This window comes from Phlebotomus papatasi, chromosome 3, assembly GCF_024763615.1.
Source record: "Phlebotomus papatasi isolate M1 chromosome 3, Ppap_2.1, whole genome shotgun sequence".
Lineage (NCBI taxonomy): Eukaryota > Metazoa > Arthropoda > Insecta > Diptera > Psychodidae > Phlebotomus > Phlebotomus papatasi.
Window position 1 is genome coordinate 60,427,860 of NC_077224.1, and position 22,913 is coordinate 60,450,772.

At 33.1% G+C, this 22,913-nt stretch overlaps 2 protein-coding genes across 7 annotated transcripts in view; one reads left to right on the top strand and one right to left on the bottom strand.

The window, feature by feature from the left end:
* LOC129807055 (neurofilament heavy polypeptide) overlaps positions 1-6,409 on the bottom strand; it is a 49,781-nt gene extending 43,372 nt beyond the window's left edge. The window contains exon 1 of the mRNA XM_055856047.1: positions 6,243-6,409. The gene's annotated coding sequence lies outside the window, so the exon portion shown is untranslated. The remainder of the gene's footprint in view (positions 1-6,242) is intronic.
* The window catches only part of LOC129807037 (inactivation-no-after-potential D protein), a 75,057-nt gene that overhangs the window by 14,594 nt on the left and 37,550 nt on the right, over positions 1-22,913 (top strand). For 4 of the 6 annotated variants that reach the window (XM_055856004.1, XM_055856000.1, XM_055856003.1 and 1 more), the window contains exon 3: positions 6,403-6,980. The exons of 1 other annotated variant lie outside the window; for it this stretch is intronic. In XM_055856004.1, coding sequence (XP_055711979.1) covers positions 6,403-6,980 — 578 coding nt within the window. Of the gene's footprint in view, positions 1-6,402; positions 6,981-16,869; positions 16,959-22,913 lie in introns of those variants that run through there. One more of the 6 variants, XM_055856005.1, reaches the window with a different exon arrangement.

A 22,913-nucleotide genomic window follows, 5' to 3' on the forward strand; every position in this document is an offset into this window, starting at 1 on the left:
TGGCATTGTACAACTTCTCCACAAAAGAAAAAGAACAAAAATGTATCAAATTTTGAGAAACATAACAAGTGTCCGATATTGCAAACAATCAGGAATTTGATATAGTTCGCCTAAAAAAAAGTTAGGTGGTGCAAAATTCTCTTTAAACTTCCAATCTTCTTTAAAAAAAATGTTTATTTGTTACCAATTTAACCTCGCTCTCCCCTATATTACAGAAATATCTCACGAACGTGTAATTTAAACAATTTTTCATCTCTCACGGGTGGTGAGAAAATACTCAAACCATGTACAATAACCCGACATAGTGTAATATATAATAAAAAAACCGCCTTTCGCAATATCTACAAAATTATCACATTTTGTAGAATCTAAAAAGCGTACAAAGTAGAATTCAATGTGGAAATACTTGATGTTTGTGTTTGTTTACATCATGAAAATTTTGCTCCTTCTATTTTCTGCTTGTGTACTCCTCCAGGAAAACCCCAGCATTATGGAGTTTCTTCACGAAAAAAAAAAATGTTGCCGCATGAAATGCCTTTTGGTGGCATCCATAACCGAAACGAGTGAAATTTTCGCCCATTTTCCACACTCCAAAATTTAATTCGATAAAACTGCGAGAGGCATCCTGAAATAAATTCCCCTGACACATAATAGAATTCTTATTCAGTATTTTCTTGTTGTTATTGTATGGTTGTTGCTTAAACCAATTTTCGTATACACATTCGTATAGCTCATGTTTACTTATTATTATAACCCTCATGTGCACGTATGCTTTTATATCTATGTGAGCTTATTTTTTTTGTTGGTCTCATACCTTTTTTCACCTCGAAATGGCGCTAAAAACCAAATATATATTGCAATAAATGTATGATGAAGGGAAAAAACAGCATACAGACTAGTTCTATCTATGGACAAATAGATTCCCATTACACTGCACTCAATTTTTTTTCTCTCCATATTTTCCATTTGGAGACACTAACGAACATCCTCTCATCCTCCAACTCTTTTTTTTTCCAAACGGAAAGCACTCGCGCATTATCAACGCGGTTGTTGGTAAATTGGATGTGAATATAAATATTTTTTTTATGTGCATGTGTAAATTGGAGATAAGATACAATTTTAGATACAACAGTATTACGTTATATTTAGTTTACCAGGAACTTATATATGGCAAATGGCAATGTTAAGCCCTTTGGGAGAATAAAAAAGATCCAGTGAGAAAGAATAAAAACCACACGGAGCTTAAAGCTTCACACAATCATCGAGGCGGAAGGCATGAGCCCCATTGATACCCTAACCAAATTATCGACCTATCGAAAGCATTGGCAGGAAAAAAAGAGAGGATTGGCAGAAATTGAAAGGATGAGGGAGGAAATCAAAGAATTACGTAACATTTGTAAGCCGCAACTCTCATTAACACAAACTGAAGCCGTCTGACTCAACCCAGTGAGCACACTTAGCTGAAAAAAATAGCGTTTTCAGCATATTTTTGCTGAATCGACTAGCAAAAATTTGCTGACTGATCAGCAGTTGTCGAACAAAAAGTGCTAACCAAATATATGGAAATGGCACTGAATCGCCAATTTTGTTTCAAGTTTAGCAGAATTCAGCTGAAAATACATATGTTTTTAGCTGAATTGCAATCGGTTAGCATTTGGTGCTCGCTGGGAAGGGCTTTCTCCCATTCTATCCACCCATCTCATTTTGCACAAGAGCCCATCGTCATTTCCACCCCGGACGTTGTCTAACAGATGGGCCGTCCTTGAAAGTTTGCTCTCAGGAAAGCTCTCTCGGTTGTGCAATAGATTAAACTCAAACTACATACATCTATTCTATGCCAATTAGTATTTTTTAAATGAAAAATTCTGGAATCTCTAATTAAAACCAAGACTTTTCGAATGCAAAACTTTCATTCAGGGGCCCATTAAGTCTAACAAAAAAATGAAGCTATTTTTCACTTTTCCTTGAAAAATATTGCAGATATTGCACCGCGACTTTTTCGGTGAATATTATAAAATAAGTATTTTTAGATAGCTTTTAATGCAGAATATCGAAATACTTATGACTGACAAAGTCACTTCTCTTTCGGAAAAACTTGTCATTAGTCTTGAGTTCCTCTATGCAAAACGGTATGGAAAAATGAATGTTAAGAGGCCCCTAGCTTCATTATCTCCAATTTTCGCAACAGGACATTATTAATGATTTCTTTTATAAAGTTAATGCAGCATATATCGAGCCATGAAGATTATTAGTCGGTAAAGAATATTGTTTTTTATCATATTTTTAATTAGTAACTAATACAAATCATTTAGCAAAAAAAGCAATTAGTAAAACGTAACAAATAATTTTCAAAAAAATGATTTTATTAAGGAGTAAACGATTCAACCGTGTATCTATACGTCTATACGTACTTCACTTTTCCTAGAGATAAAGCGTATTAGTCATATTAGCCCTTAAATCAATCTTCCTGAATAAACTTGATGAAAAGATAATCCCTAAACAGATCATTAAAATAAAAATTAGAGTTTTAAATATTATGTTGAGCAAGAAATTAGGGTAAAATTTGGAAAGGCAGACACTTAAGGGGGTAGTCTGAATTACCAGACCAAAAAAGTCAATATCGCTCCTTGGAAATTACAAGAACCCAACTAATTTTCGGCTATTTTTCAGGAGACAGCATAAAAGATTCAACTTTGTGTAAACAAGTATCTCAATTTAATGACTGAACAAAAACAATTTATTTCTTTTCTATTTGTATGAGCACTAATATAAACATCGAAATTTTTATATTATTACCTTTCAAAATATGTTTTTTAATGAGTTAACTCCTTGTCGTTCTAAATTATGTGCAAATTTTGCTGAAATTAGAATGACAAGGGATCAACTTGCTTGAGTTAGTCCCCTGTTTCACAAAAAATTGAACGATGAATATATGTATGTTGTGCCTCTTTACTTCAAACAAAATTATGCAAGTAATCAATAAGCTTAAAATTTTGAAAAACTTTTCTAATAACGAAATTTAATGACTTATATCATCTGAAAATTTATTAAATTGTCTTTCAAAGTACATTAGAATCTCAAAATCGCAAAAAAGTGAGTTGACCCTTGTAATTTCCAAGGTGGGATATATTTTATTGATTAAAAACATGGATAAACAATGTCTAAGAACGTAACTAAAAAAAATCAGAAACTAATTCCAAGTATTTCTCATAAGATACAAAGGCACAAATGAGCGCAGAGCATATTTACAAGCGTATCCAAAACTTTAAATCGGGTTATCTCTTTTTCTAATTTTCAGAATTTCTTCGAATTGGTGGGAAAGATTAAAAAAAAAAAAGAAAACTTACTAACTGAACGCTTGAATGAAGGCTTATACTCTTCAGAATTAAATTATCTTCTAGTTGAACTAAAAGAATTGTTAAAAACCTATTTTTCTTCAGATTTCTTTATTTTAATTACGAAATACATTTATGAATATTAAAAGTGTTCTTTTTAATTATTTTTTTTTTAATAAGAATTACGAAATACACATTTCTCTGCAGAGAACAACTTTAGTCCGCCGTTTTATAATATTTTTATTCGGAAAAAAATTAGCACTTTAAATATGTATATAAATATGTACAAAAATTTCAAGAAGCATGACTCTTTATTTGTTTTCATAAAAAATCACGACAAAATCTAACTTTTAATCTGTCTAATTCATATTACCCCCTTAAGAAGAAGCTCAAATTTATATGTTCGTATGCTGATTCCCTTCATAGTCCGACTTTTGATTTGTCCGGCTTTCAAAGTTTTTCAAGATTTTTACAATGAATTGATTAAAAAACCTCGAATGATTTTATACATTTTCTATGTATACAATACTTAACGGACAGAAAAATACTTACTTTCACGGAAAAATAATTGCAGACTGTTTTGTACATGCTTTCTGAATTCCAATGATAAACGAAATGTTTGTGAATCGTACAATTCACTAAAAAGTTTGTAAAAGCTTATATTTTTTTTCACAAAATTTGTTCGTGACATGATCACTTGACAAACATTTTTTTTTTAATTTTTTTAGCAAAACCCTTCGAAATCGCGCATAGTCTCCCTAAATAACCCAAAAGTAATTCCAGAACACATTATGGTTAATTATTAATTTATTATTACCTTTCTTACCTTATTATTACTTTTTAATTTTTTTCAAGCATAATAAACTTTAAATTATATTTTTAATTATTGTAATTACCAAATTTTATTTCTAATTGAAAAATTTACTAAAATACTGGATAATCTGCAATAAATTAAAGTATACTTGAAGTGTCTAAAAGTTGAGAAAGAAATAGGGTAAGTGTGCCAAATTTCGGCATAGTTGCATGCAAGCGTCAAAGTCTCAAGTTTGAAATGTAATATTTTTAATACAAATTGATTTTTTATTCTTTCTTTTGTACGAGTGTTGCTTGGAACCTTGTAAAGAGTTTACCGTCTTTATTTACTCTAAAATCATTCGTAATACATTTTAAAATGAATAAATATATAGACATAGCTTTGGTGCCCTATTTCGGCCACCTTCATTCTCATAGTTCCTTGCTCTTCGGGAATTCTTCCAATATCTTTTTCATGTCATCTCGTTCGTCAAAGCTACATTTTTTGTTATTCTTTTGCATTGTATAATCTCTAGAGTACGTAAAATCTAAAAGTTCATGCAAAATTCAAGGAACAAAAAAGGTGGCCGAAATAGCAAGCTGGCCGGAATTTGGCACACTTACCCTATATAGAATTATTTTATTTAACCAATTCTTTCATTAAAAGTTTGGGAAAGTCTTCATTAATTATTCCATAAATTGAAGCCCCAATAGATCAATTGGCTTTGTGACGTCGAGGCCTCTGGTTCAAATCCTGATTGAATCGCATTACTAACAAACTAAGCAAAAGTAAGGAAAAGGGGAGAAAAGTGTAGAACCAGAAGAAATATTAAAGGAGTTAGAAAAGAGATCCTAAAACATCATAATGACAAAAATAGTATTTTGCTGTTTCACTTTTGTATACAGGAAAACATTGAGAGTTTAAGAAAACTTTTTCTTGTAGCACAATGTAAAATACGGATGTTTTTTTTTTAATGAAATTCCACTCCAGAGATGAAGTTTCAATACAATTTAGTCACTCTTTTTCTTTAGAACACTTGCAAAGTTGAGCTACAAAATAACATTGCAGCTCGGTTCTTCTATACACCAAAACTTGGCATTTTAAATAATTATTCTTCAACTACAAAAACCCAGTTATTTTAAAATTCAATACCGACGCTGTATATTCCAAAGAGCCAAAAACTACTTTTCTCTCAAATTTCTACAAGTGAAATATTTTCGAGACTGAATGCAAATGGACTGTTATTATTTTTTTTTTTTTTGGCAAATAAAGCCTTTCTGTATTCCTTTCCTTTCCGCCGTACAAAATTGAACAATTTAGTAAAGTTAAATGTTTGTCATATATTATACCCAATCGTATTTTTTTGTATGGAGAGGACAAAAAAGTCGTGAAAAAGCGACACAAATGAACCTTTAAATAAATTCACACATAAAATTATAATGAGATCCTCACGTGTAACCTTCAGATGGTACACAAATGTGGAAAACGCTGAGATTGGACGAAGAAAATATATCGAAATGGCTTGAAAATAATAAGACTTACATATAAAGGAGTGTACATACTGCTTTATATATCCTGGGTACATATATCGAAAGTAGTTTGGAGTTCTTTTACTCTTCTCCCTCTGGGTATTAAGGTCAATAGTGATAATATTGATTCGTTCGAGGTGACACACTCAACAAGATTGCACATTTTCTGCTCAAAAATAATATGATGTGAATCATATAAATTGAAGTGTATACTTTTTATGGTGGTTTTCCATTTTTTTTTTGTTAGCAGTGGAAAAATTGAATTTTCCATCAGTTTATCACTTTCATTCCCATATCATATCCCACTTCTGAAATTGTATGTTGGTCAATTTATTTACTGAATGTAATTGTAGCAATTTTCTGAGCTTTTCACAAATTGCTCATTCCTCTTTGCTTCTCTCTCCATGGCTTATTTCATCATCTTGAAGAGAGCTTTCTATTGTGATTTATGCCTAAAACATCCGTGATTTGTGTGATTTTTTCTTACAATATTAATTAATTTCTTTTCTCTTTCTTTTTTTCTCCTTCAAACTTGTTCCATCGATAAAAACCATGCAAAAAACAAACATAAACGTGACCAATCACATCATTCCTTCATTGAATTGGTTGGGATACCTTCTTCCGTTCACAACAAAACATCAACAACAACAAAAACAACACCCACAAAAATTCATCACAAATTGATTCACACAACACAACAACATCACATTACGAAATTGTTGATCAAAATTGAAATTGGATAAAGGTGACGGAAGCATCTCACAATACAATTTATGTCCCATTGAAAAACGTTCAGGTGAAATTGAATCGAAACAGTGTTAGTATCAACAACGAAAATTTGGACGTGGAATTATTGCAACTCTTGTATCAGTCCTACTATAATAGTAAATTCAGCAAACTGGCTCAAAAACCGCCAAAGGAGCGTTTGCGCGTCACCTATTTCGATGACTTTAATCTGTTTCGGAGGGAGTCAGCCGATGGCCAACCCACCGGATCCCAACCACCCACCACCACCACCTCAGCCACCTCAACCACCGATGGTCGGGTGACAACTGCATCGTGCAACGAATTGTTCTTCAGCAGTCACGGTGAGAGAGTCTTTCCCACTGAGTCCGACTGGAGAACATCGCGCGCCAAGCTCACCTACGTGGCCAGTAGTGATGAGCACATTGGCCACATCACACCGGTCAGCAGTGTCATCCAACCAGTGCCACCACAAGTCACCACCATCAACCCAGAGAACGATGGGATGCAGGAAATAAGCCAAACAGCTCATTCATCCACTCCCAGGAAATCAGTTGAGGAGATCAGTACACAAACGACGTAAGTTCACCCTCTCAGTACCCCCCAAAAAAAAAAAAAGAAAAATAATCTGTGTAGACAAGCCTCTCATCGTGTGTCCTAACACTAATTCACCCACAATAAGACACTTGTACATTAATCATTTTCACGCAACAAACATTTTCCACATTTCGTTGTCAATGGCATAATACAGAATTGATAATTCATTTTTAGCGCGATAGTTCACACAAAAACACGCACATTTGCACCTCAATAGCACGGAAATCGGTTTAGTATTTGAATAATTTGTTCAGCAGGTATCTCTGCATACATTTCAGTGAATTTTTCAAGGGGGAAATATCCGGATATATATATTAAAAAATAACCTAATGGCTAAGTTACGAAAAAGTGGACATTTTTGAAAGTCGGACACTGAGAAGTGACTTCTGTGCACAAATGAAGTTGATCTCTGTTTCTTAAGTGCCTGTCTTTCCAAATTTTACCATAAAAGGCAGCAATTACACAGAAAAAGAAATATTTCGTAAAATTGTTCGTGAATGTCTGTGGAATCCCACTGGGGAATGCTCTAAAATCTTCGTAAAAGTTTGTATTTATTTGATAAACATTGTTCGCAACATTACCACTTGACGAGCATTTTTTGTTCTTTTACAAATATTTGTTCGTAAACAAACAGAACAATGTTTGTAAAATTTAGTCATTTGTTGTAAAGTTTTGTCAGATATTTACTAGAAGGGAACCGGAATTCGTCGGGGGAATGAAGTCACTCTTGGAAAAAAGACAATCCTTTCCAAAGCTTTCGGTTCGGTCTCCAAGCCTTCATCAGTGGTCGAATCAATTAGGAACTTCCAGAGTTTTGTCTCTCAATCTGTCTAGGGAAGGAACAGGGCATAACAGAGGATGTGGGGGCACTCTACTAACAAAAACAATTCAATTTTTCTTTTAAACAATTTGGCACAAATTTAAAAATTTCTCAACTACTTCATTTTTGAGAGAAGTTGAAAGAAGTTTGAAAGAAGTTGAGAAATTTTTAAATTTGTGCCAAATTGTTTAAGAGAAAAATTGAATTGTTTTTGTTAGTAGAGTGTCCCCACATCCTCTGTTATGCCCTGTACCTTCCCTAGACAGATTGAGAGACAAAACTCTGGAAGTTCCTAATTGATTCGACCACTGATGAAGGCTTGGAGACCGAGCCGAAAGCTTTGGAAAGGATTGTCGTTTTTCCAAGAGTGACTCCATTCCCCCGACGAATTCCGGTTTCCTTCTAGTAAATTTCTCTAACGTCGGTTTTTTCAACACAATTTTGTCAGATAAACAAAAAAAAAAGTACGAACAAAAGCTTGTAAAGAAGGCTGGTCAAGTGATCATTTTGCAAACAATGTTTGTCAAAAAAAAGTGCAAGCTCTTACGGATTTTTTAGTGGGTTAAACGATTTATGAGAATTTCGTAAGCGCGTCCACTAGGGATTCACAAATATTTAAAACAATTTTACGAAATTATTTTTTTTTTCTGTATAAACTACTTGAATTTATGTCGACGATTTCTTCCATGGACAAAGTTCCATATTTATGAATTCGTATAGGTCTCGTCTTCTGAAGTTTAATATTTAATTTAAAATATCGCAGTCTTTACAACAATCCCGTTTTTACTACGACCCTAGTTCCCCTAAATAAATAATAAATATAATTATATAATATATATAAAATAATAATAAATATTAAGTTTATTAGTAATATTAAACGCGTCATGTGTCATAATTTTCCTTATGTTAAAAAGATCAGGCAATCTCAAGGGATTGTCCAGGATCACCGATTTAGTTCCGAAAAAAGTCTTAAATACATTTGGTGGTTCCTTCTCCTTCAGGATATAGCTTTAACCCAGTTCCCGCTGGTCTCAAAATCCTAAAGAACAAGTATTTTTATTGGTTTTTGTGAGCCTAATTGGTCATTTATCTTCAAAACTTCAATCCCAACTTCAATTTTTCCAAAAAATCGTGATTAATAAGAAATTGGAGCAGTTAAGCCATATGGCGAAGCCTTAGGTCTGAAGCCTAAGTGAATCTACTCTAGCTTAAGTGACGATTTTATTATTGTAGCGGTACCATAAAAAAACTCTCCATAATTTCCTCATCTCATTTGAAAGTAGATAACGATTATATATCTCCATATCCATCTCTATCCTTTCTGTATCGAGTAGCTATGTGCTACTGTGGAAACTAGTTCCCACAGGTGGGTTATCTTTGTGAGTCCGGTCAGAGTGGCACTGATCGTTACAGAGATTGATGGTATTCCACAGAAATTCCGGTCCTTTCCAAAATTCGCTTCCCCTTACGCCACATCATTCACTCTGCATATTTTATCGCATAAAACTTCTTTACTTCTAACATATTATTTCAATTTATTTAGTGCTATTCTCTAACTCCCAAATGTATTATCTTATATTAATACAAGTGCATAAAATTGAAATTTATTGACGAATAAAATTGAAATAACCGCACATAAAATCAATAAAATTAACACTGATGAAATATATAAATTTTCGTGCGTAGTTCAAATGAATAAAATTAGGAAAGGGACAGATAATCCTAACCGGCTTATGTAGGTGAGATTCTTAACGTGAGCTAACTCGGAGTGCATGCAAATTCGATTTGGAGCTGAAGTTGGGAGACGCCATTCAGTTATCTTGAATCAAATTCGTGATATTATACAAATTTTGTATTTAAACCAAAATATCAAGGATTTGGATGAACTGACATAAAAGTGTTATATGGGTGAAATGTAGACCAGAATGTTCTCTATAATTTTGCCGTAGAACTTGAACTCATCGATTACTCAGAAGCCAAGATAAGCGAGGTTTTTTGTTTCTTAACTCGTTTTTTCATCCAGAGTTCCCCAAGTAGTCATTTGTTGAACTTCAACTATATCAAAGAATTGTTGTATTTTGCGGGACTTTCCATTTAAACCCCTATTTTAAGTGTCTTGGTGGAGTAGAGGCAGTCAAATTGGCATCTGAGTGATTTCAAAGCGTTATTATTGGAAAAATCAATTTTTTCACACTTAAACGGCAAAATCGGAGTGATAGCGTAGTCTGAGCGGAAAATGATGTATGGACGAAATCTAGAGACAAATGTCTTCTACAATTATGTCAAAGTAATCATCAAAATCGGTTTAGCGACAGTCGAGATAATTGAGGTTATGTGATATTGAAATTGGTTTTTCGACTGTGGCGCCCCTGGTGTTGGTCCCACGAAGTTCAAATATTCTAGAAAGTTGTAGCATTTGGTGAGATCTTTCGTTTAAGCCCTCATTCATCAAAATCGGTCACATAGAACCGGAGATATGATTTTTTGAATTTCGTGAACTTTGACCCCTCATATCTCCGGTTCTATTGAAACCACAGCGCGCATACGCACCATTTTGGAAACGTCCTAGACTGGACTACAACATACTAAAATTTCATTAACTTGCACAGTGCCGTTTTTGAGAAAAGTGACTTTGAATTTCGATGAATTTTGACGCTATCACAGCGCCACCTATGGTGACTTTTTGAACTTCCATCTGAAAGTGCTCATCGAGGCGAAACCAAAAAGGTAAAATTTAGGTCGCTATGTTAATTAGAACCGGAGATAGAGGCCGGTCAATGTTCGAACTTTGACCCCTTATAGCTCGGGTGAGGGTTTTTAGATCGACTTAAGGTTTTTTTGTTTGATAGGTATAATCAACGGCTACAACATACTAAATTTTCAGCCCGATGCACAATGGAATTTTTGAGTTATTTAACTTTTAAGATTTAAAAATCTTCTTTTTAAAAAAAACGCCCCTAGCGGTGGTTTTATGAACTTGCGATGTTAGAAGGGGAAGTGGCATTTCACGAGAGCTTTCCAAAAAGCCCTCACTTTTTAAATTCTGACAATTAGAACCGGAGTAATGGCCATTTTAAGAAATTTTTTTTGGACCCTTATAGCTCGGGTAAGGGGGGTCGGGGGACCTTAAGTTTGGTATTTATGGAAAGCTCTAAGGCCCAGCTATAACATACTAAAATTTGAGTCCGCTGAATGCCATAGGGGCGGAGCTATTGAGAAAACAAAAAAAGGGGGGTCTTCAAAATGGCGGAAGGAGGGGTGGGGGGTGGGGGGTCTATGCACCAAGTTGCAATTTTCACCCGATATATAACCTTTGCCGAAAACCGCAAGTCGATATCTTTTTTAGTTTAGGAGCTATTAAGCTCCAAAGAGCGGCCGGCCGGCCGGCCGGCCGGCCGGGAACGTAACTTAGCCACATATATATTCGGAATCAGGAAGTGGCGAAACACATTTTGGCCAAATTTGAGGTCGATCGGACGACATGAAATTTTGTTAGGATTATAGTAGGTGAGTTTGTTAAGAATCTCACCTAATACAGATACATAGACATACCTTATATTTATGTGCAAAACCTCATAAATATATATGCTTCAGCAGTGTTGAGATTAGAATATAATTGAATTTCTAAAGAACAAATAATCGCAATAATTTTTCAATACTCCTCTTTGAAATAATTGAATAAATCAAGCTATAATTTTTTTGTACAGAAGAGCAAAGTTGATTCCATATAATTCCAAATGTTGGGCAAATCTTATTGACTCATATGAGTTAGTCCGACATTTCAAAAAAAAAAGAACCAACAATAAATTTATAAATAAAACCTATTTGCTTTTATTGATATCACAAATCACCAAAAATTATAAAATTTTGAAAAATATTTTTTGCAAAAGACTTTATTAACTTAATTAAATGTTCGTAAAATGTTTGACAGGAAAACAAACATTTACGAACAAATGACAAAATTTTACGAACATTTTTTATGTGTTTACGAACATTTACGAACAAATGTTTGTAAAAGTACAAAATATGCTCGTCAAATGATCATATTACGAACAATGTTTATGAAAAAAGTATAAATTTTTACGAACATGTTTGTGGGTTATACGATTCACGAACATTTCGTAGCTCCCCCATAGGAATTCACAAACATTTACGAACATTTTTACAAAATATTTTTTTTCTGTGCATTAAAACAAAAGCGAACTTGGAGTGGAAAAATCAGAACGAAAAAATGCATAAGGATTTAAAAAAAATATATTTTTTAATCCAGATATTAACCCCTTGAAATTTTCACAACATACCCCAAAAAGCCCAAATAATCTATTTCGCGCTTAATTACATTCATGTGGCGGTTTACTCTACGAGATTTCTCACTCCCGCCTCCATCATTTCCACTCGATAAATCCTCCTCATGGGGAATCTCCTCATTGAAACATAGTCAATCCTCCCAATCCTCCGAAAACCCAATCAATCAATCAGACACTGACCAGACCACCACAAATTGTGTTTTAAATATTTCATACTATGATTTCCTATACTGGATGTTTAGCTCTTTACATTCACATAGAAATCCACCCCAGCCTCATCACAGTCACTGGACATTAATCGCTCAGGCAAATCCTATTTTGCCGAGCACATGATTGCGAGAGTCCGGGATTTTCTTGGCCTCAATTCAAAATTTCCACTCATACTCATCCATCTGGGTAATTAATTGAAAATTCCAAACAAACATTCCCTCGTGCGGAAAAGTTCTCTCCTCCACACCAAGCAAATTATGACAAATCTTCACTTACTCTCTAGACAAATTGAGGAAATTTTGCTTGAGAAAATTAGCTTATATTGAATTTTAACAATATTTCTTTCTCTCTTTATAACACTCGCCTAAAATTCTTTTCTTGCTTTTCGAAAATGCGTAATAAAAATTTATGGAAATGTTGTTTTATTAATATTTGAAATTCTAAGCAATACATAATTTTTCATTTTTGCGTTTTGGCTGATATTTCTTAATTATTTCCAAAACTCGTAAAGGTATTTTAATAATTTATAAAATTCTGCTGCAGTTTTTTTAAATTTAGATTTAGGCTTTAAGAAAAAATATCTGGGAGTTTGTTATTATAAAATAGTTTAGTCTACAATAACTTCTTATCGTATTTTATTTATTTATTTTTTAATAACGTGATGTATGCTCCACTTGTAAGTAATTTTAGGTCAGATCACCTTCAGAAACTATAGTTATTTCAGGTAGAAAAAATTATCAATACTTAAAGAGGCATAGGGTAAAACTAGGTATTTAGGACAATACGGAATATGTGACAAACTAATTTAGAAATTGAAAAACTCACTCACTTGATACAATTAAACTATCTTAATATTCTCAGTTTATTACTAGGTTATCAAAAACGGATCTTCTAGGGTAATGTGTATAATTTGGAATTAGTGTTACAAGTTGGACAATTCGCCGGTAGAAGTTGGACATGGCTTTTTTCTTGATAAATACAGTACAAAATTTGTTTTGAAGCACAAGGAACCAAATTATAAAACTAAAGCATTAAAAATATACAAATAAAAATGAAGTAGTAAATTTATCAAGACAAAAAGCCCTGTCCAAATTGTACCATTGTCCAACTTGTACCACTGTCCAACTTGTACCACTGTCCAACTTGTACCACTTTACCCTATCTGAAATCCTGCTTTTTCAGAAATTGCAAATTTTTCCCCACATTTTAAAAATAAACCAGGCCCTATTAAATTCTTAAAAACAAAGAATTAAGGTAGCTGTGCCAATGCAAGCGCCAAAGTCTAAAGTTTGAAATGTAATATTTTTAATAAAAATTGTGTTTATTGTTACTTCTTTTTAAGTAGGTTTGCTTTGAACCTTGTAAATAGTTCATTGTCTTTGTTTTCTCTAAATTAATTCTTGGAAAGAATAAAAATATAGACAGAGGTTTGGGTAATATTTCAGCCACCTTAATTCTCATATAGTTGCTTTCGGAATTCTTCCAAAACCTTTTTCACATCATCTCTTTGGTCGATGCGACATTCTTTTTTTAGCATTAAATTATCTCTAAGTTATGCAAAAATTAAAAATTCATTGAAATTTGAGGTACAAAAGAAGTGACCGAAATTATAAGCTGGCCGAAATTTGATACATATCCCCTATCTTTTTTAATAATAAAGTTTTTAAAAACCTTCATTGATCACCTGTGCAAACGAACGATCGTTTGCACAGATGACCCTGTAGAGACAATAAGGAGTGGTCTAAATTTTAGTTGATCAAGCCTTAGGTATAGCCTTTTTGTCAATTGAAAAGGAAGGGATTTTCTCCAAAGACGCTATATATTTCTCAATATAAACTAGTTTACTCAGTAATTTAAATACTGCCTTCGAACATAACAATTTAAAAAAGAAGTTGAAGTAAAATAAGTATCCTTATTAAGTGTAATTAAACAAAAAAAATCCGTGACACTGTAAAAAAGAGCAGTAAAAAGTTTAAGCTGAGCAGTAATAAAAAATATAGCTACGATATTATCATTTTATGTTTTAACAAAGAAAATATAATACCAGATTGGCAATATTTTCATTAAAAAAAAATGAATGATTGGTCATAAGGGCATAATGGTCGTAAGAATCATTGGTCTGTGAATGGAATCATGGAAAATTACTTTGAAGAATAAAAAAAAGACTTCTGTTTTTGCTATCACAAACTTTGCCGCTCAATCTGTATATTTACTTTTAATACAGGTTTCAGAAAAAGAATTGTAAATCAATTCAAACTAATTAAAAATCATTTTAAAAAAAATTTACAAAATGTTTCAACTAAAAGTTTAAGAAGTACACAAGGGGTTATTCATAAGCAATTTTAGAGAGACTCGAATTCAAGGTTCGCCGAACACATACACGGCTTTCCTGTTTTCTCCGGGTTCCCTGAAAAAAATTTATGGATTTTGTGGGTTCCATGAAAAACGTGTGAGCGCGCCAGGTTCCTCGTAAGTTACGTGAAAAATGTATAGATTCCCCGTGAGTTCCCTGAAAAATGCATGGGTTCCCCGGGTTCCCTGGAAAAACATATGCATTCCCCGGGTTTCCTGAAAAAATGTATGGGCTCCCCGGGTTCCCTGAAAAAAATATATGGGATCCCCGTGAGTTCTCTGAAAATTGTATGGGTTCCCCGGTGTCCCTGAAAATTGTATGGTTTCCCCGGGTTCCTTGAGAGCTTCTTGAAAAATTTATGGGTTCCCCGTGGAGTTCCTGAAAAATGGGTTCCCGTGAGCTCTCTGAAAATTGTATGGTATACCCGTGTTCCCCGTGAGTTCTCTGAAAAAAAGTATGGGTTTCCTGAGTTTCCTGAAGAAAAAGCGGTCCCCGGGATCCCTGAAAAAATATATGGGATCCCAATGAGTTCTCTGAAAATTGTAAGGGTTCGCCGGTATCCCTGAAAATTACATAGTTTCCTCGGGTTCCTTGAGAGTTTCCTGACAAATTTATGGGTTCTTCATGAGTTTCCTGAAAAATTCATACCGGGCTTCCTGAATAAATATGTGGGTTCCCCATAAGTTCCCTGAAAAGTGCATGGGATCCCCGGATTTCCTGAAAAAAATGGGTTCTCCGGGTTCCTTGAAAAATATATGGGATCCCCGTGAGTTCTCTGAAAATTGTATGGGTTCGCCGGTGTCCCTGAAAATTGCATGGTTTCCTCGGGTTCCTTGAGAGTTTCCTGAAAAATGCATGGGTTCCCCGGGTTTCCTGAATAAATACATGGGTTCCCCGGGTTTCCTGAATAAATACATGTGTTCCCCGGGTTTCCTGAATAAATATATGAGTTCCCCGTGAGTTCCTTGAAAAACGTATAGATTCCTCGTGAGTTCTCTGAAAAATATATGGGTTCCCCATGAGTTCCCTGAAAAGTGCATGGGTTTCCCGGATTTCCTGAAAATATATATGGGATCCCCGTGAGTCCTCTGAAAATTGTATGGTATCCCCGTATTCACGAAGAGTTCCCTGTAAAATTTATGGGAGTTTCCCCGAGAGTTCTCCGTGGGATCCCTCAGAAAATGTATGTATTCCCCGAGTTCCCATATGGGTTCCCCGGTCAGACTACCTCAAGTTCTCCGGAATAAGTTACCCCTTGGCAGTACACGAATTTCTTTTCGTCATTATTTAGCAATTTAAGAAAACAAGAATTTTCAAATATTTCTTCTCGTATTTGCCAACACAGCAAAAAAGAAGTGAAGCATAGCGCGATCCTAAGAAAAATTTCGTTATAATTTTTTTTTTTCACAATAATTTTGGGATTATATTTTTCAATGGTCTTTTTATCGTCAGATTTTCTTGTGGACTTTTTATCTTCACATTTCTCGCTCTTTTCTTCAACCAATAAATGGCTAAAAATATACAGCATCATTTTCTCCAATTCACACACACCCAAATGTCTAGTGGAGCTTTTTTATTCTTCTCCTCAGTGATATTTTTCTCCTGAGAGAAAATCATAGAGACGAAGAAGTAAAGAAAAAAATTGGATAGCAGTATCATAGGAGGAATTTTCATATCTCTGCTCATTTCTCCACCTTCGCCACCTTTTTTTTTTGCTTGGCAATTCGTGTCTACGAAACAAATTGTATACTGATAAAAGATACCCCAATAGCGGATTGGCTTTAGATACCGTGGCTCTATGCACGTTGAAATTGAAATTTTGTGCTATATGTGAATCCAAAAACCGTTTTTCTCGCACTCCTCTTATATATTATCTCACAAAATTTCATATAAGCAAGAGTTGTTGCTTGGTGTGCTTCCTTTAGCGTGCGGTTACTCTCTTGGTTTTTTTTTTCTTGTTAGAAGACCAAGACTATATTGTACAATTTTATTTTTCTTCATACCCCATTTGTGCCCAGGACTGTAGTGCAATTGAGATCAATTTGGCTGCCTTCGCAGTGTGTTTTATATTTATTTTCTTTTATTTCCCTTGGTGATTCTCAAACTCAAGTTAATACTGGTCAGTTGCCTCAGAACAAGTTTTATTAACTAACTTAAAAACAGAAAAAAAATAGTTAAAATCTCCTTTTTGACCAAATGAATGGCGCTCTGGGTGAATATTGCAAAAATATTCTGTACACGGTGTTCTGGAGACGACCAGGAGATTCGAGGTGAGGAAGGTATCAAGAACATTTGGTTTTGTAAAGAAAAGTTTAGTTCATAGAGAGAAATAAAGAAACTTCTTGTATGGCTTCGGATATGTGTGCTGAGTGTTATTTTAATTAAATAAACACCTTGTATGTCGCGCACATTGGCTTGAGAGACTAAAACTCTGTATTTTTCTTTTCGTCAATGTTTTTCACGAGAGCTCACATTATACACATTTAGAGAGTATACACACTTTTTCTTTCTTTGCTGCAATGTGTAGGAGTTTGTTATTTTTTTTTTGTATTCAATCGCCCCCCATTCGATACTTAGAGAGACTGATTTTATTAACATTCAGTAGCAGAAGTCTCTGTAATACTCACGTTTAGTTTTCACATTCTCGTTCATCATTGAATTGCCGTGCACACGAGTTTTGAGGTACTTTAAAGTTTTGTGACAAATGTAGGTGGTCTCTGCAGTATTCTCTCACCTAAACAAAGATACAAAGATATAATAGAATTAATTATTTTAGTGTTATCATAAACTTTGTGAATACAATTTATTTGAGTGCAATATTATTCGTAAAAGGTAATGTTATGCAGCAATTTTATTTTTGGTGCTGCGCCTGTAATCCAGGCAAAAGGACTTTTGCTGGTTTTAGCACTCAAGTGCTTGTAACTTTCGTTTAATCAAACGGATTTTAACCCTCTAACGGTGTTTACTTTAATATGCGAAGAAAAGTTCTAAAATAATGTTTTCTAGGATAATTATGATCCAATAAAGTCGAAAAAACCATCCATTCTTCATTATCTCTTTTAGTTTAGGCGCTAGGTGAGAAAATATAAAATTTTTTTGAAACTCTTTTTGCTTCTAAAATTCACATTTTTAGTTTTTTAAAATTTTTTAAATAAAATATACAAAAAAGAATGACATATCTTTTAGTAAAAAATAAATTTATTTTAGTCGGATAACTTTAAATCGGTATTTTTATGAAAATTGGAAATGGGTTTTTTTGCACAAATATTTTCTGTTGCTTTTTCTCTGACCTGTCTCACAAAACTGGGAATAGCAACAAAACGAAGAGTCAAAATGAGTTCAAACTTTCAAGAGATGTTTATAAGACTATTACCGAGGACACTATATCACTTCTAAATAAATAAAACCTTTATTGTCGCTGTAAATGTGATTTTTGTGAAGACCGCCTCCAGGCGGTCTTACCCGTTAGAGGGTTAATTATCTCTAATGAGAATGATAGGTCTCCAGTTACATTAAAACATTGAAGAACAAGTAGAGTTTTCGATTCCAATACCAGAGGTGTTGCAGATACGCTTGGTAGGGGAAAGCGCGCTACTTTCGGACGACTCAAGCTTAGGACAACTCAATTTTTTTCTATGATCCTGATGGATTTGACCCATTTGAGTCTTTTCTGGATATTTGAGACATTGGACTAGCTAGTTAAGTTGAGTTTTTTAAAGTTAAATTTACACATTTTTAAGGGTAAAATTAACATTAAAAGGGTAACTTTAACCCCTAATACACCTAAAAAGGGTAATATTTACACCGATTTAGGATCAATACTGCAGGGTAAAATTAACATTTCCGGAATATTATTTTAACTTTTTAACTCAGTGTTGAAATTCATAAAAACGTATTGAAGAAAATACATTGTTTGAAGCTTGACTCGTCCGAAGGTAGTGCGCTTTCCGCTACAGTTAATATGGAAAATAAATTTTAAAGTGAAATATAACAAAAGAAACGAATTTACTCTTACACGCGCTTCCCGTGTTCAATAGAAATTTGACAACCTGTTAGCTTATATCGACCGCTCAAAATAAGAAACGAATAACTCGCAATAGGCAAATTTTACACGAAAGCGATTTAAGGCTGAGATTTTATATGCAGAGTATAGGATTTTTGAGATTTAAAATCTCTATAACTTTCAAAATAATTATCTTTCAAATATAATATTCATAGAGATGGTACACTGAAAAAATATTTTGTAAAAATGTTCGTAAATCTTTGTGAATTCCTATGAGGGAGTTACGAAATGCTCGTGAATCGTATAACCCACAAACATGTTCGTAAAAGTTTGTACTTTTTTCATAAACATTGTTCGTAACATGATCATTTGACGAGCATTTTTTTGTATTTTTAATAACATTTATTAAATGTCAAGCATTTTACGAACATTTACAAACAAATTTTACGAACATTTTTTGTGTGTTTAGAAACATTTACGAACCAATGTTTGTAAAAGTACAAAAAATGTTCGTCAGATGATCATATTATGCACAATGTTTGTGAAAAAAGTACAAACTTTTACGAACTTGGTGGGTTATACGATTCACGAGCATTTCGTAACTCCCCCATAGGAATTCACAAACATTTACGAACATTTTTACAAAATATTTTTTCCTGTGTAGAGTATATATAGAAGTATCCGAACAGCGAATAAAACAATTTTTGTAAAAAATCGAGTTGTTAGACTTATATTCTGAGTCGTCGATATTATAATCTTTCTTTTCAAGCTTTCGAGCTATTGCTTAGCGTTTCTAAATTATTAAAAGAAGCACACATTAATATACACAGAAAAGAATATTTTGTAAAATTGTTCGTTTGTTCGTAAATGTTTGTAAATTCCCACTAGGAACATCCGAAATCTCCGAAATACTCGTAAATTGTATAATCCGCTAAAATTCTCCTAAAAGATTGTATTGTTTCACAAACATTATTCATCTCTTGATCACTTGAAGAGCATTTTTTACAAACATTTGTTGGTAAATGTTCATAAACCTACAAAAAATGTTCGTAAAATTTTGTCATTTGTTAGTCAAATTTTTCAGACAAAACAAATGTATGAACAAATGTTTGTAAAAGAACATAAAATACTTAAATAGTGATCATTTTACAGACAATGTTTGTCAAAAATTACAAATTTTTACGAACTTTTTGTGGATTATACAATTTACATACATTTAGTAAGTCCTCAGTTGGAATTTGCAAAAATTTACGAACAATTTTACGAAATTTGACCAGTGACATTTTTTTTCTTTCTTAATTCTTTGATTTTCTATCTCTTTTTTTGCTCTTTTTTTCTTATTTTTGTTTAAAAATTCCTTTTCTTTCTATATTTGCTTACCACGCATTTGTAAGAGGGTTGTACCCTGTTTGTAGTGGTTTTTAAATAAATTGAAATTGAAATTGAAATTTCTTTTTGTGTAAATTTTGAAGCTTTTTTTTAAAGCGTCTGTAAGGAAAATATATATATTTTTTAAACTACCTTAAACTGGATTATAACACTTGTTCAAGTCCCTTAAAACTTTGGATACTTAAGGAGATTCATTAGAACTATCTCTTTCATTACGAATTTCAGTTTAGCCCAGATTCAAATAAGGTAAAGTGGTACAAGTTGGACAATGGTACAATTTGGACAGGGCTTTTTTCTTGATAAATTTAGTACTTCATTTATATTTGTATATTTTTAATGCTTTAGTTTTATAATTTGGTTCCTCGTGCTTAAAAACAAACTTTGTACTGTATTTATCAAGAAAAAAGCCATGGTTAACTTGTACCGGCGAATTGTCCAACTTGTAACACTTTACCCTATCTCAAATTTCTAAATAGCAAACAATTTTAGTGATTTTTCATTGTCTAATGGTTAAATCAACAATTTTGGACTATTTTTTTCTACGCAATTGATAACCAAAATTGCTGTCAGGAAAAAAGTTTTAGTATTTCTAGTTCTTTAATAATGTGGGACAGCCGAACAGAAGTAGATTTACTTCGTTTCTCTTTTTTCGGTTCACAGAAAATATATACAATATTTTTTATACGGAAAGTTTGACATCGTGTCGATTTTAATAATATTTTCCTTCATACTCTCTTCTGATTTGAGTTCTAGGTGATAATTTCTTTCCTTTGATAGGTGCACTATATAAATATACGGTATTTGTAATAGTTCAATGTATAGAATTTAAATTCAATAACCGTTAAAATGCTTGTTTCATAGCGTCCACCCGTGCCCTGTTTACATCAATTTCTTTTTTCTTTAAGGAGCTAATTACAAAATATTAGCTTTTTATTTCCAGTATTTCTAGTTTGAATTGATAAATATCCAATTCAAAGTCAAAACTTACTGAAATACTTGATAAAAAATTAGAAGAATTAAGCCATATTGTAAAACCTTAAGTCTGAAGACTCTATATAGTAAAAAAGAACAGACATGAAACTAATTATATCAATTGTTCTCCGGAAATCGTAGAGGAAAATCACTCAGGGAAAATACATTAACTTTTCTGAAAGTTTTAGTTTAAATTACTTTAAAATATTATTAGTATTATGTATATTAACGGTTCTCAGCTTAAACCGTTGAAAACATGTTGCAAGATACTGTTTGCAATGTTGTACCAAGGATACAAAACTTACGTCCACCGCCATCGTAATGTTACTGAATAACTTCCAAAACAAAACGATAGATCATTTTTATTCATAGGTTATTATTAATACCAGGAGTATTTTTTTGAACTTATACTGAATTTTGTTAGTTTAATATCATTTCTAACTGTCCTTTTTAAAGACTCTTGCAACATTACGTTTCAATTTTGGCAAATAAACCTTTATTCACTTATAAATTTTGCACTCTGCATTATGCAATAATAACCATGTATAACTGAAGTAACACTGGTGTTGATTTTTAAAACTCGACATCTTCTACAAACTTATAGACCACGGAAAGACCTTTCATTTACGTTTTGAATAATTAAAATTTTTTAAGTGGAACCTAAGATCTAGCCAATTAGATATCAAACCATAGAGAAAATCGGTTTACCTAAACTGCAGGCGCAAGATCAATGACAATAAAGCAGAAAATCACTGTTGGACAGTGCATAAGAATTGCATACAGAAGCAAAATCTTGCTTCTAAATTATACCCCACATCTCTTCAACCCAGAAATAAATTCTAACAAGAGAGAAAAGATAAATTGAATTAGCATTTATCACAAACACGTTTTCATCATCTGCACAATTCTCTTACGTCTCTTTATAAGTTTAGTTCTTGGCGCGCTCTATTGTGTGAAAATTTCCCACACAATACAGAAATTTTTATTATATTCTTACATCTAAACATTTTCTCTCCCCACTTCATTCAGTCTCTCAGTCATCTGTTTTCCCCGATTAGTTTCCTTATCAAAAATTCTTATGTGTATGTATCAGTGAAGGTGAATATTTGAGCATTTGGACAAGGCAAGCACAGTTGGAATAATTGTGTCAATAAAGTCATTTGATGAAGAATTGAGTGTAAAGTTTTGTGTATGATATTCTTCTCTGCATAATATGTTTCATTCCTTCCCAATGTTCAAAAGACTTTTGAAAGGAAAAGTGTGAGTCAATATTGGAGAAAATTTAACAAGAAAAAAAATGATAAGAGTGAACGAAAGATTATAGAGAAAACTTCAATGAGTACCAATTATTTTGTGAAGAAGCAAACATCCGTGCAAGATTGAAGACTGTGAAAATGTGAAATTATGAGAATCATTTGAGAAAGTGTCATTCTTATTTTTTTTTCCTTTCATTACATCCATAAGAACTTTCTCATCTTTCCACACCACACTGTTTTTCCTTTTAGTGAAAATTGCACACACTTCACCAACTTCCCAACTTTCCACGATCTCCCATTCCCCTTTTTCATTTAATTGGACGACATGAAATGTGTTGCGAAGAGAGACATCAAATACCCCATACCTAATGCATCAAAGAGACACAAAGTCATTTCAGTTAAACTTATTAGTCCACCCATCCACTTTATCACCTCACATTTGCAATTATATTTTAATAATTCTGCAGGCCAGGCTATTTTAGAAAATCAAATAAGTCCCTTCGCCAAGAGAAAAGCACAATCATCGCCACTGAATATGCAGTAATACAATAATGCAATCAATTGACCATTGAGGGAGATGAAAAGCCGCTCAGTTACCATTACTC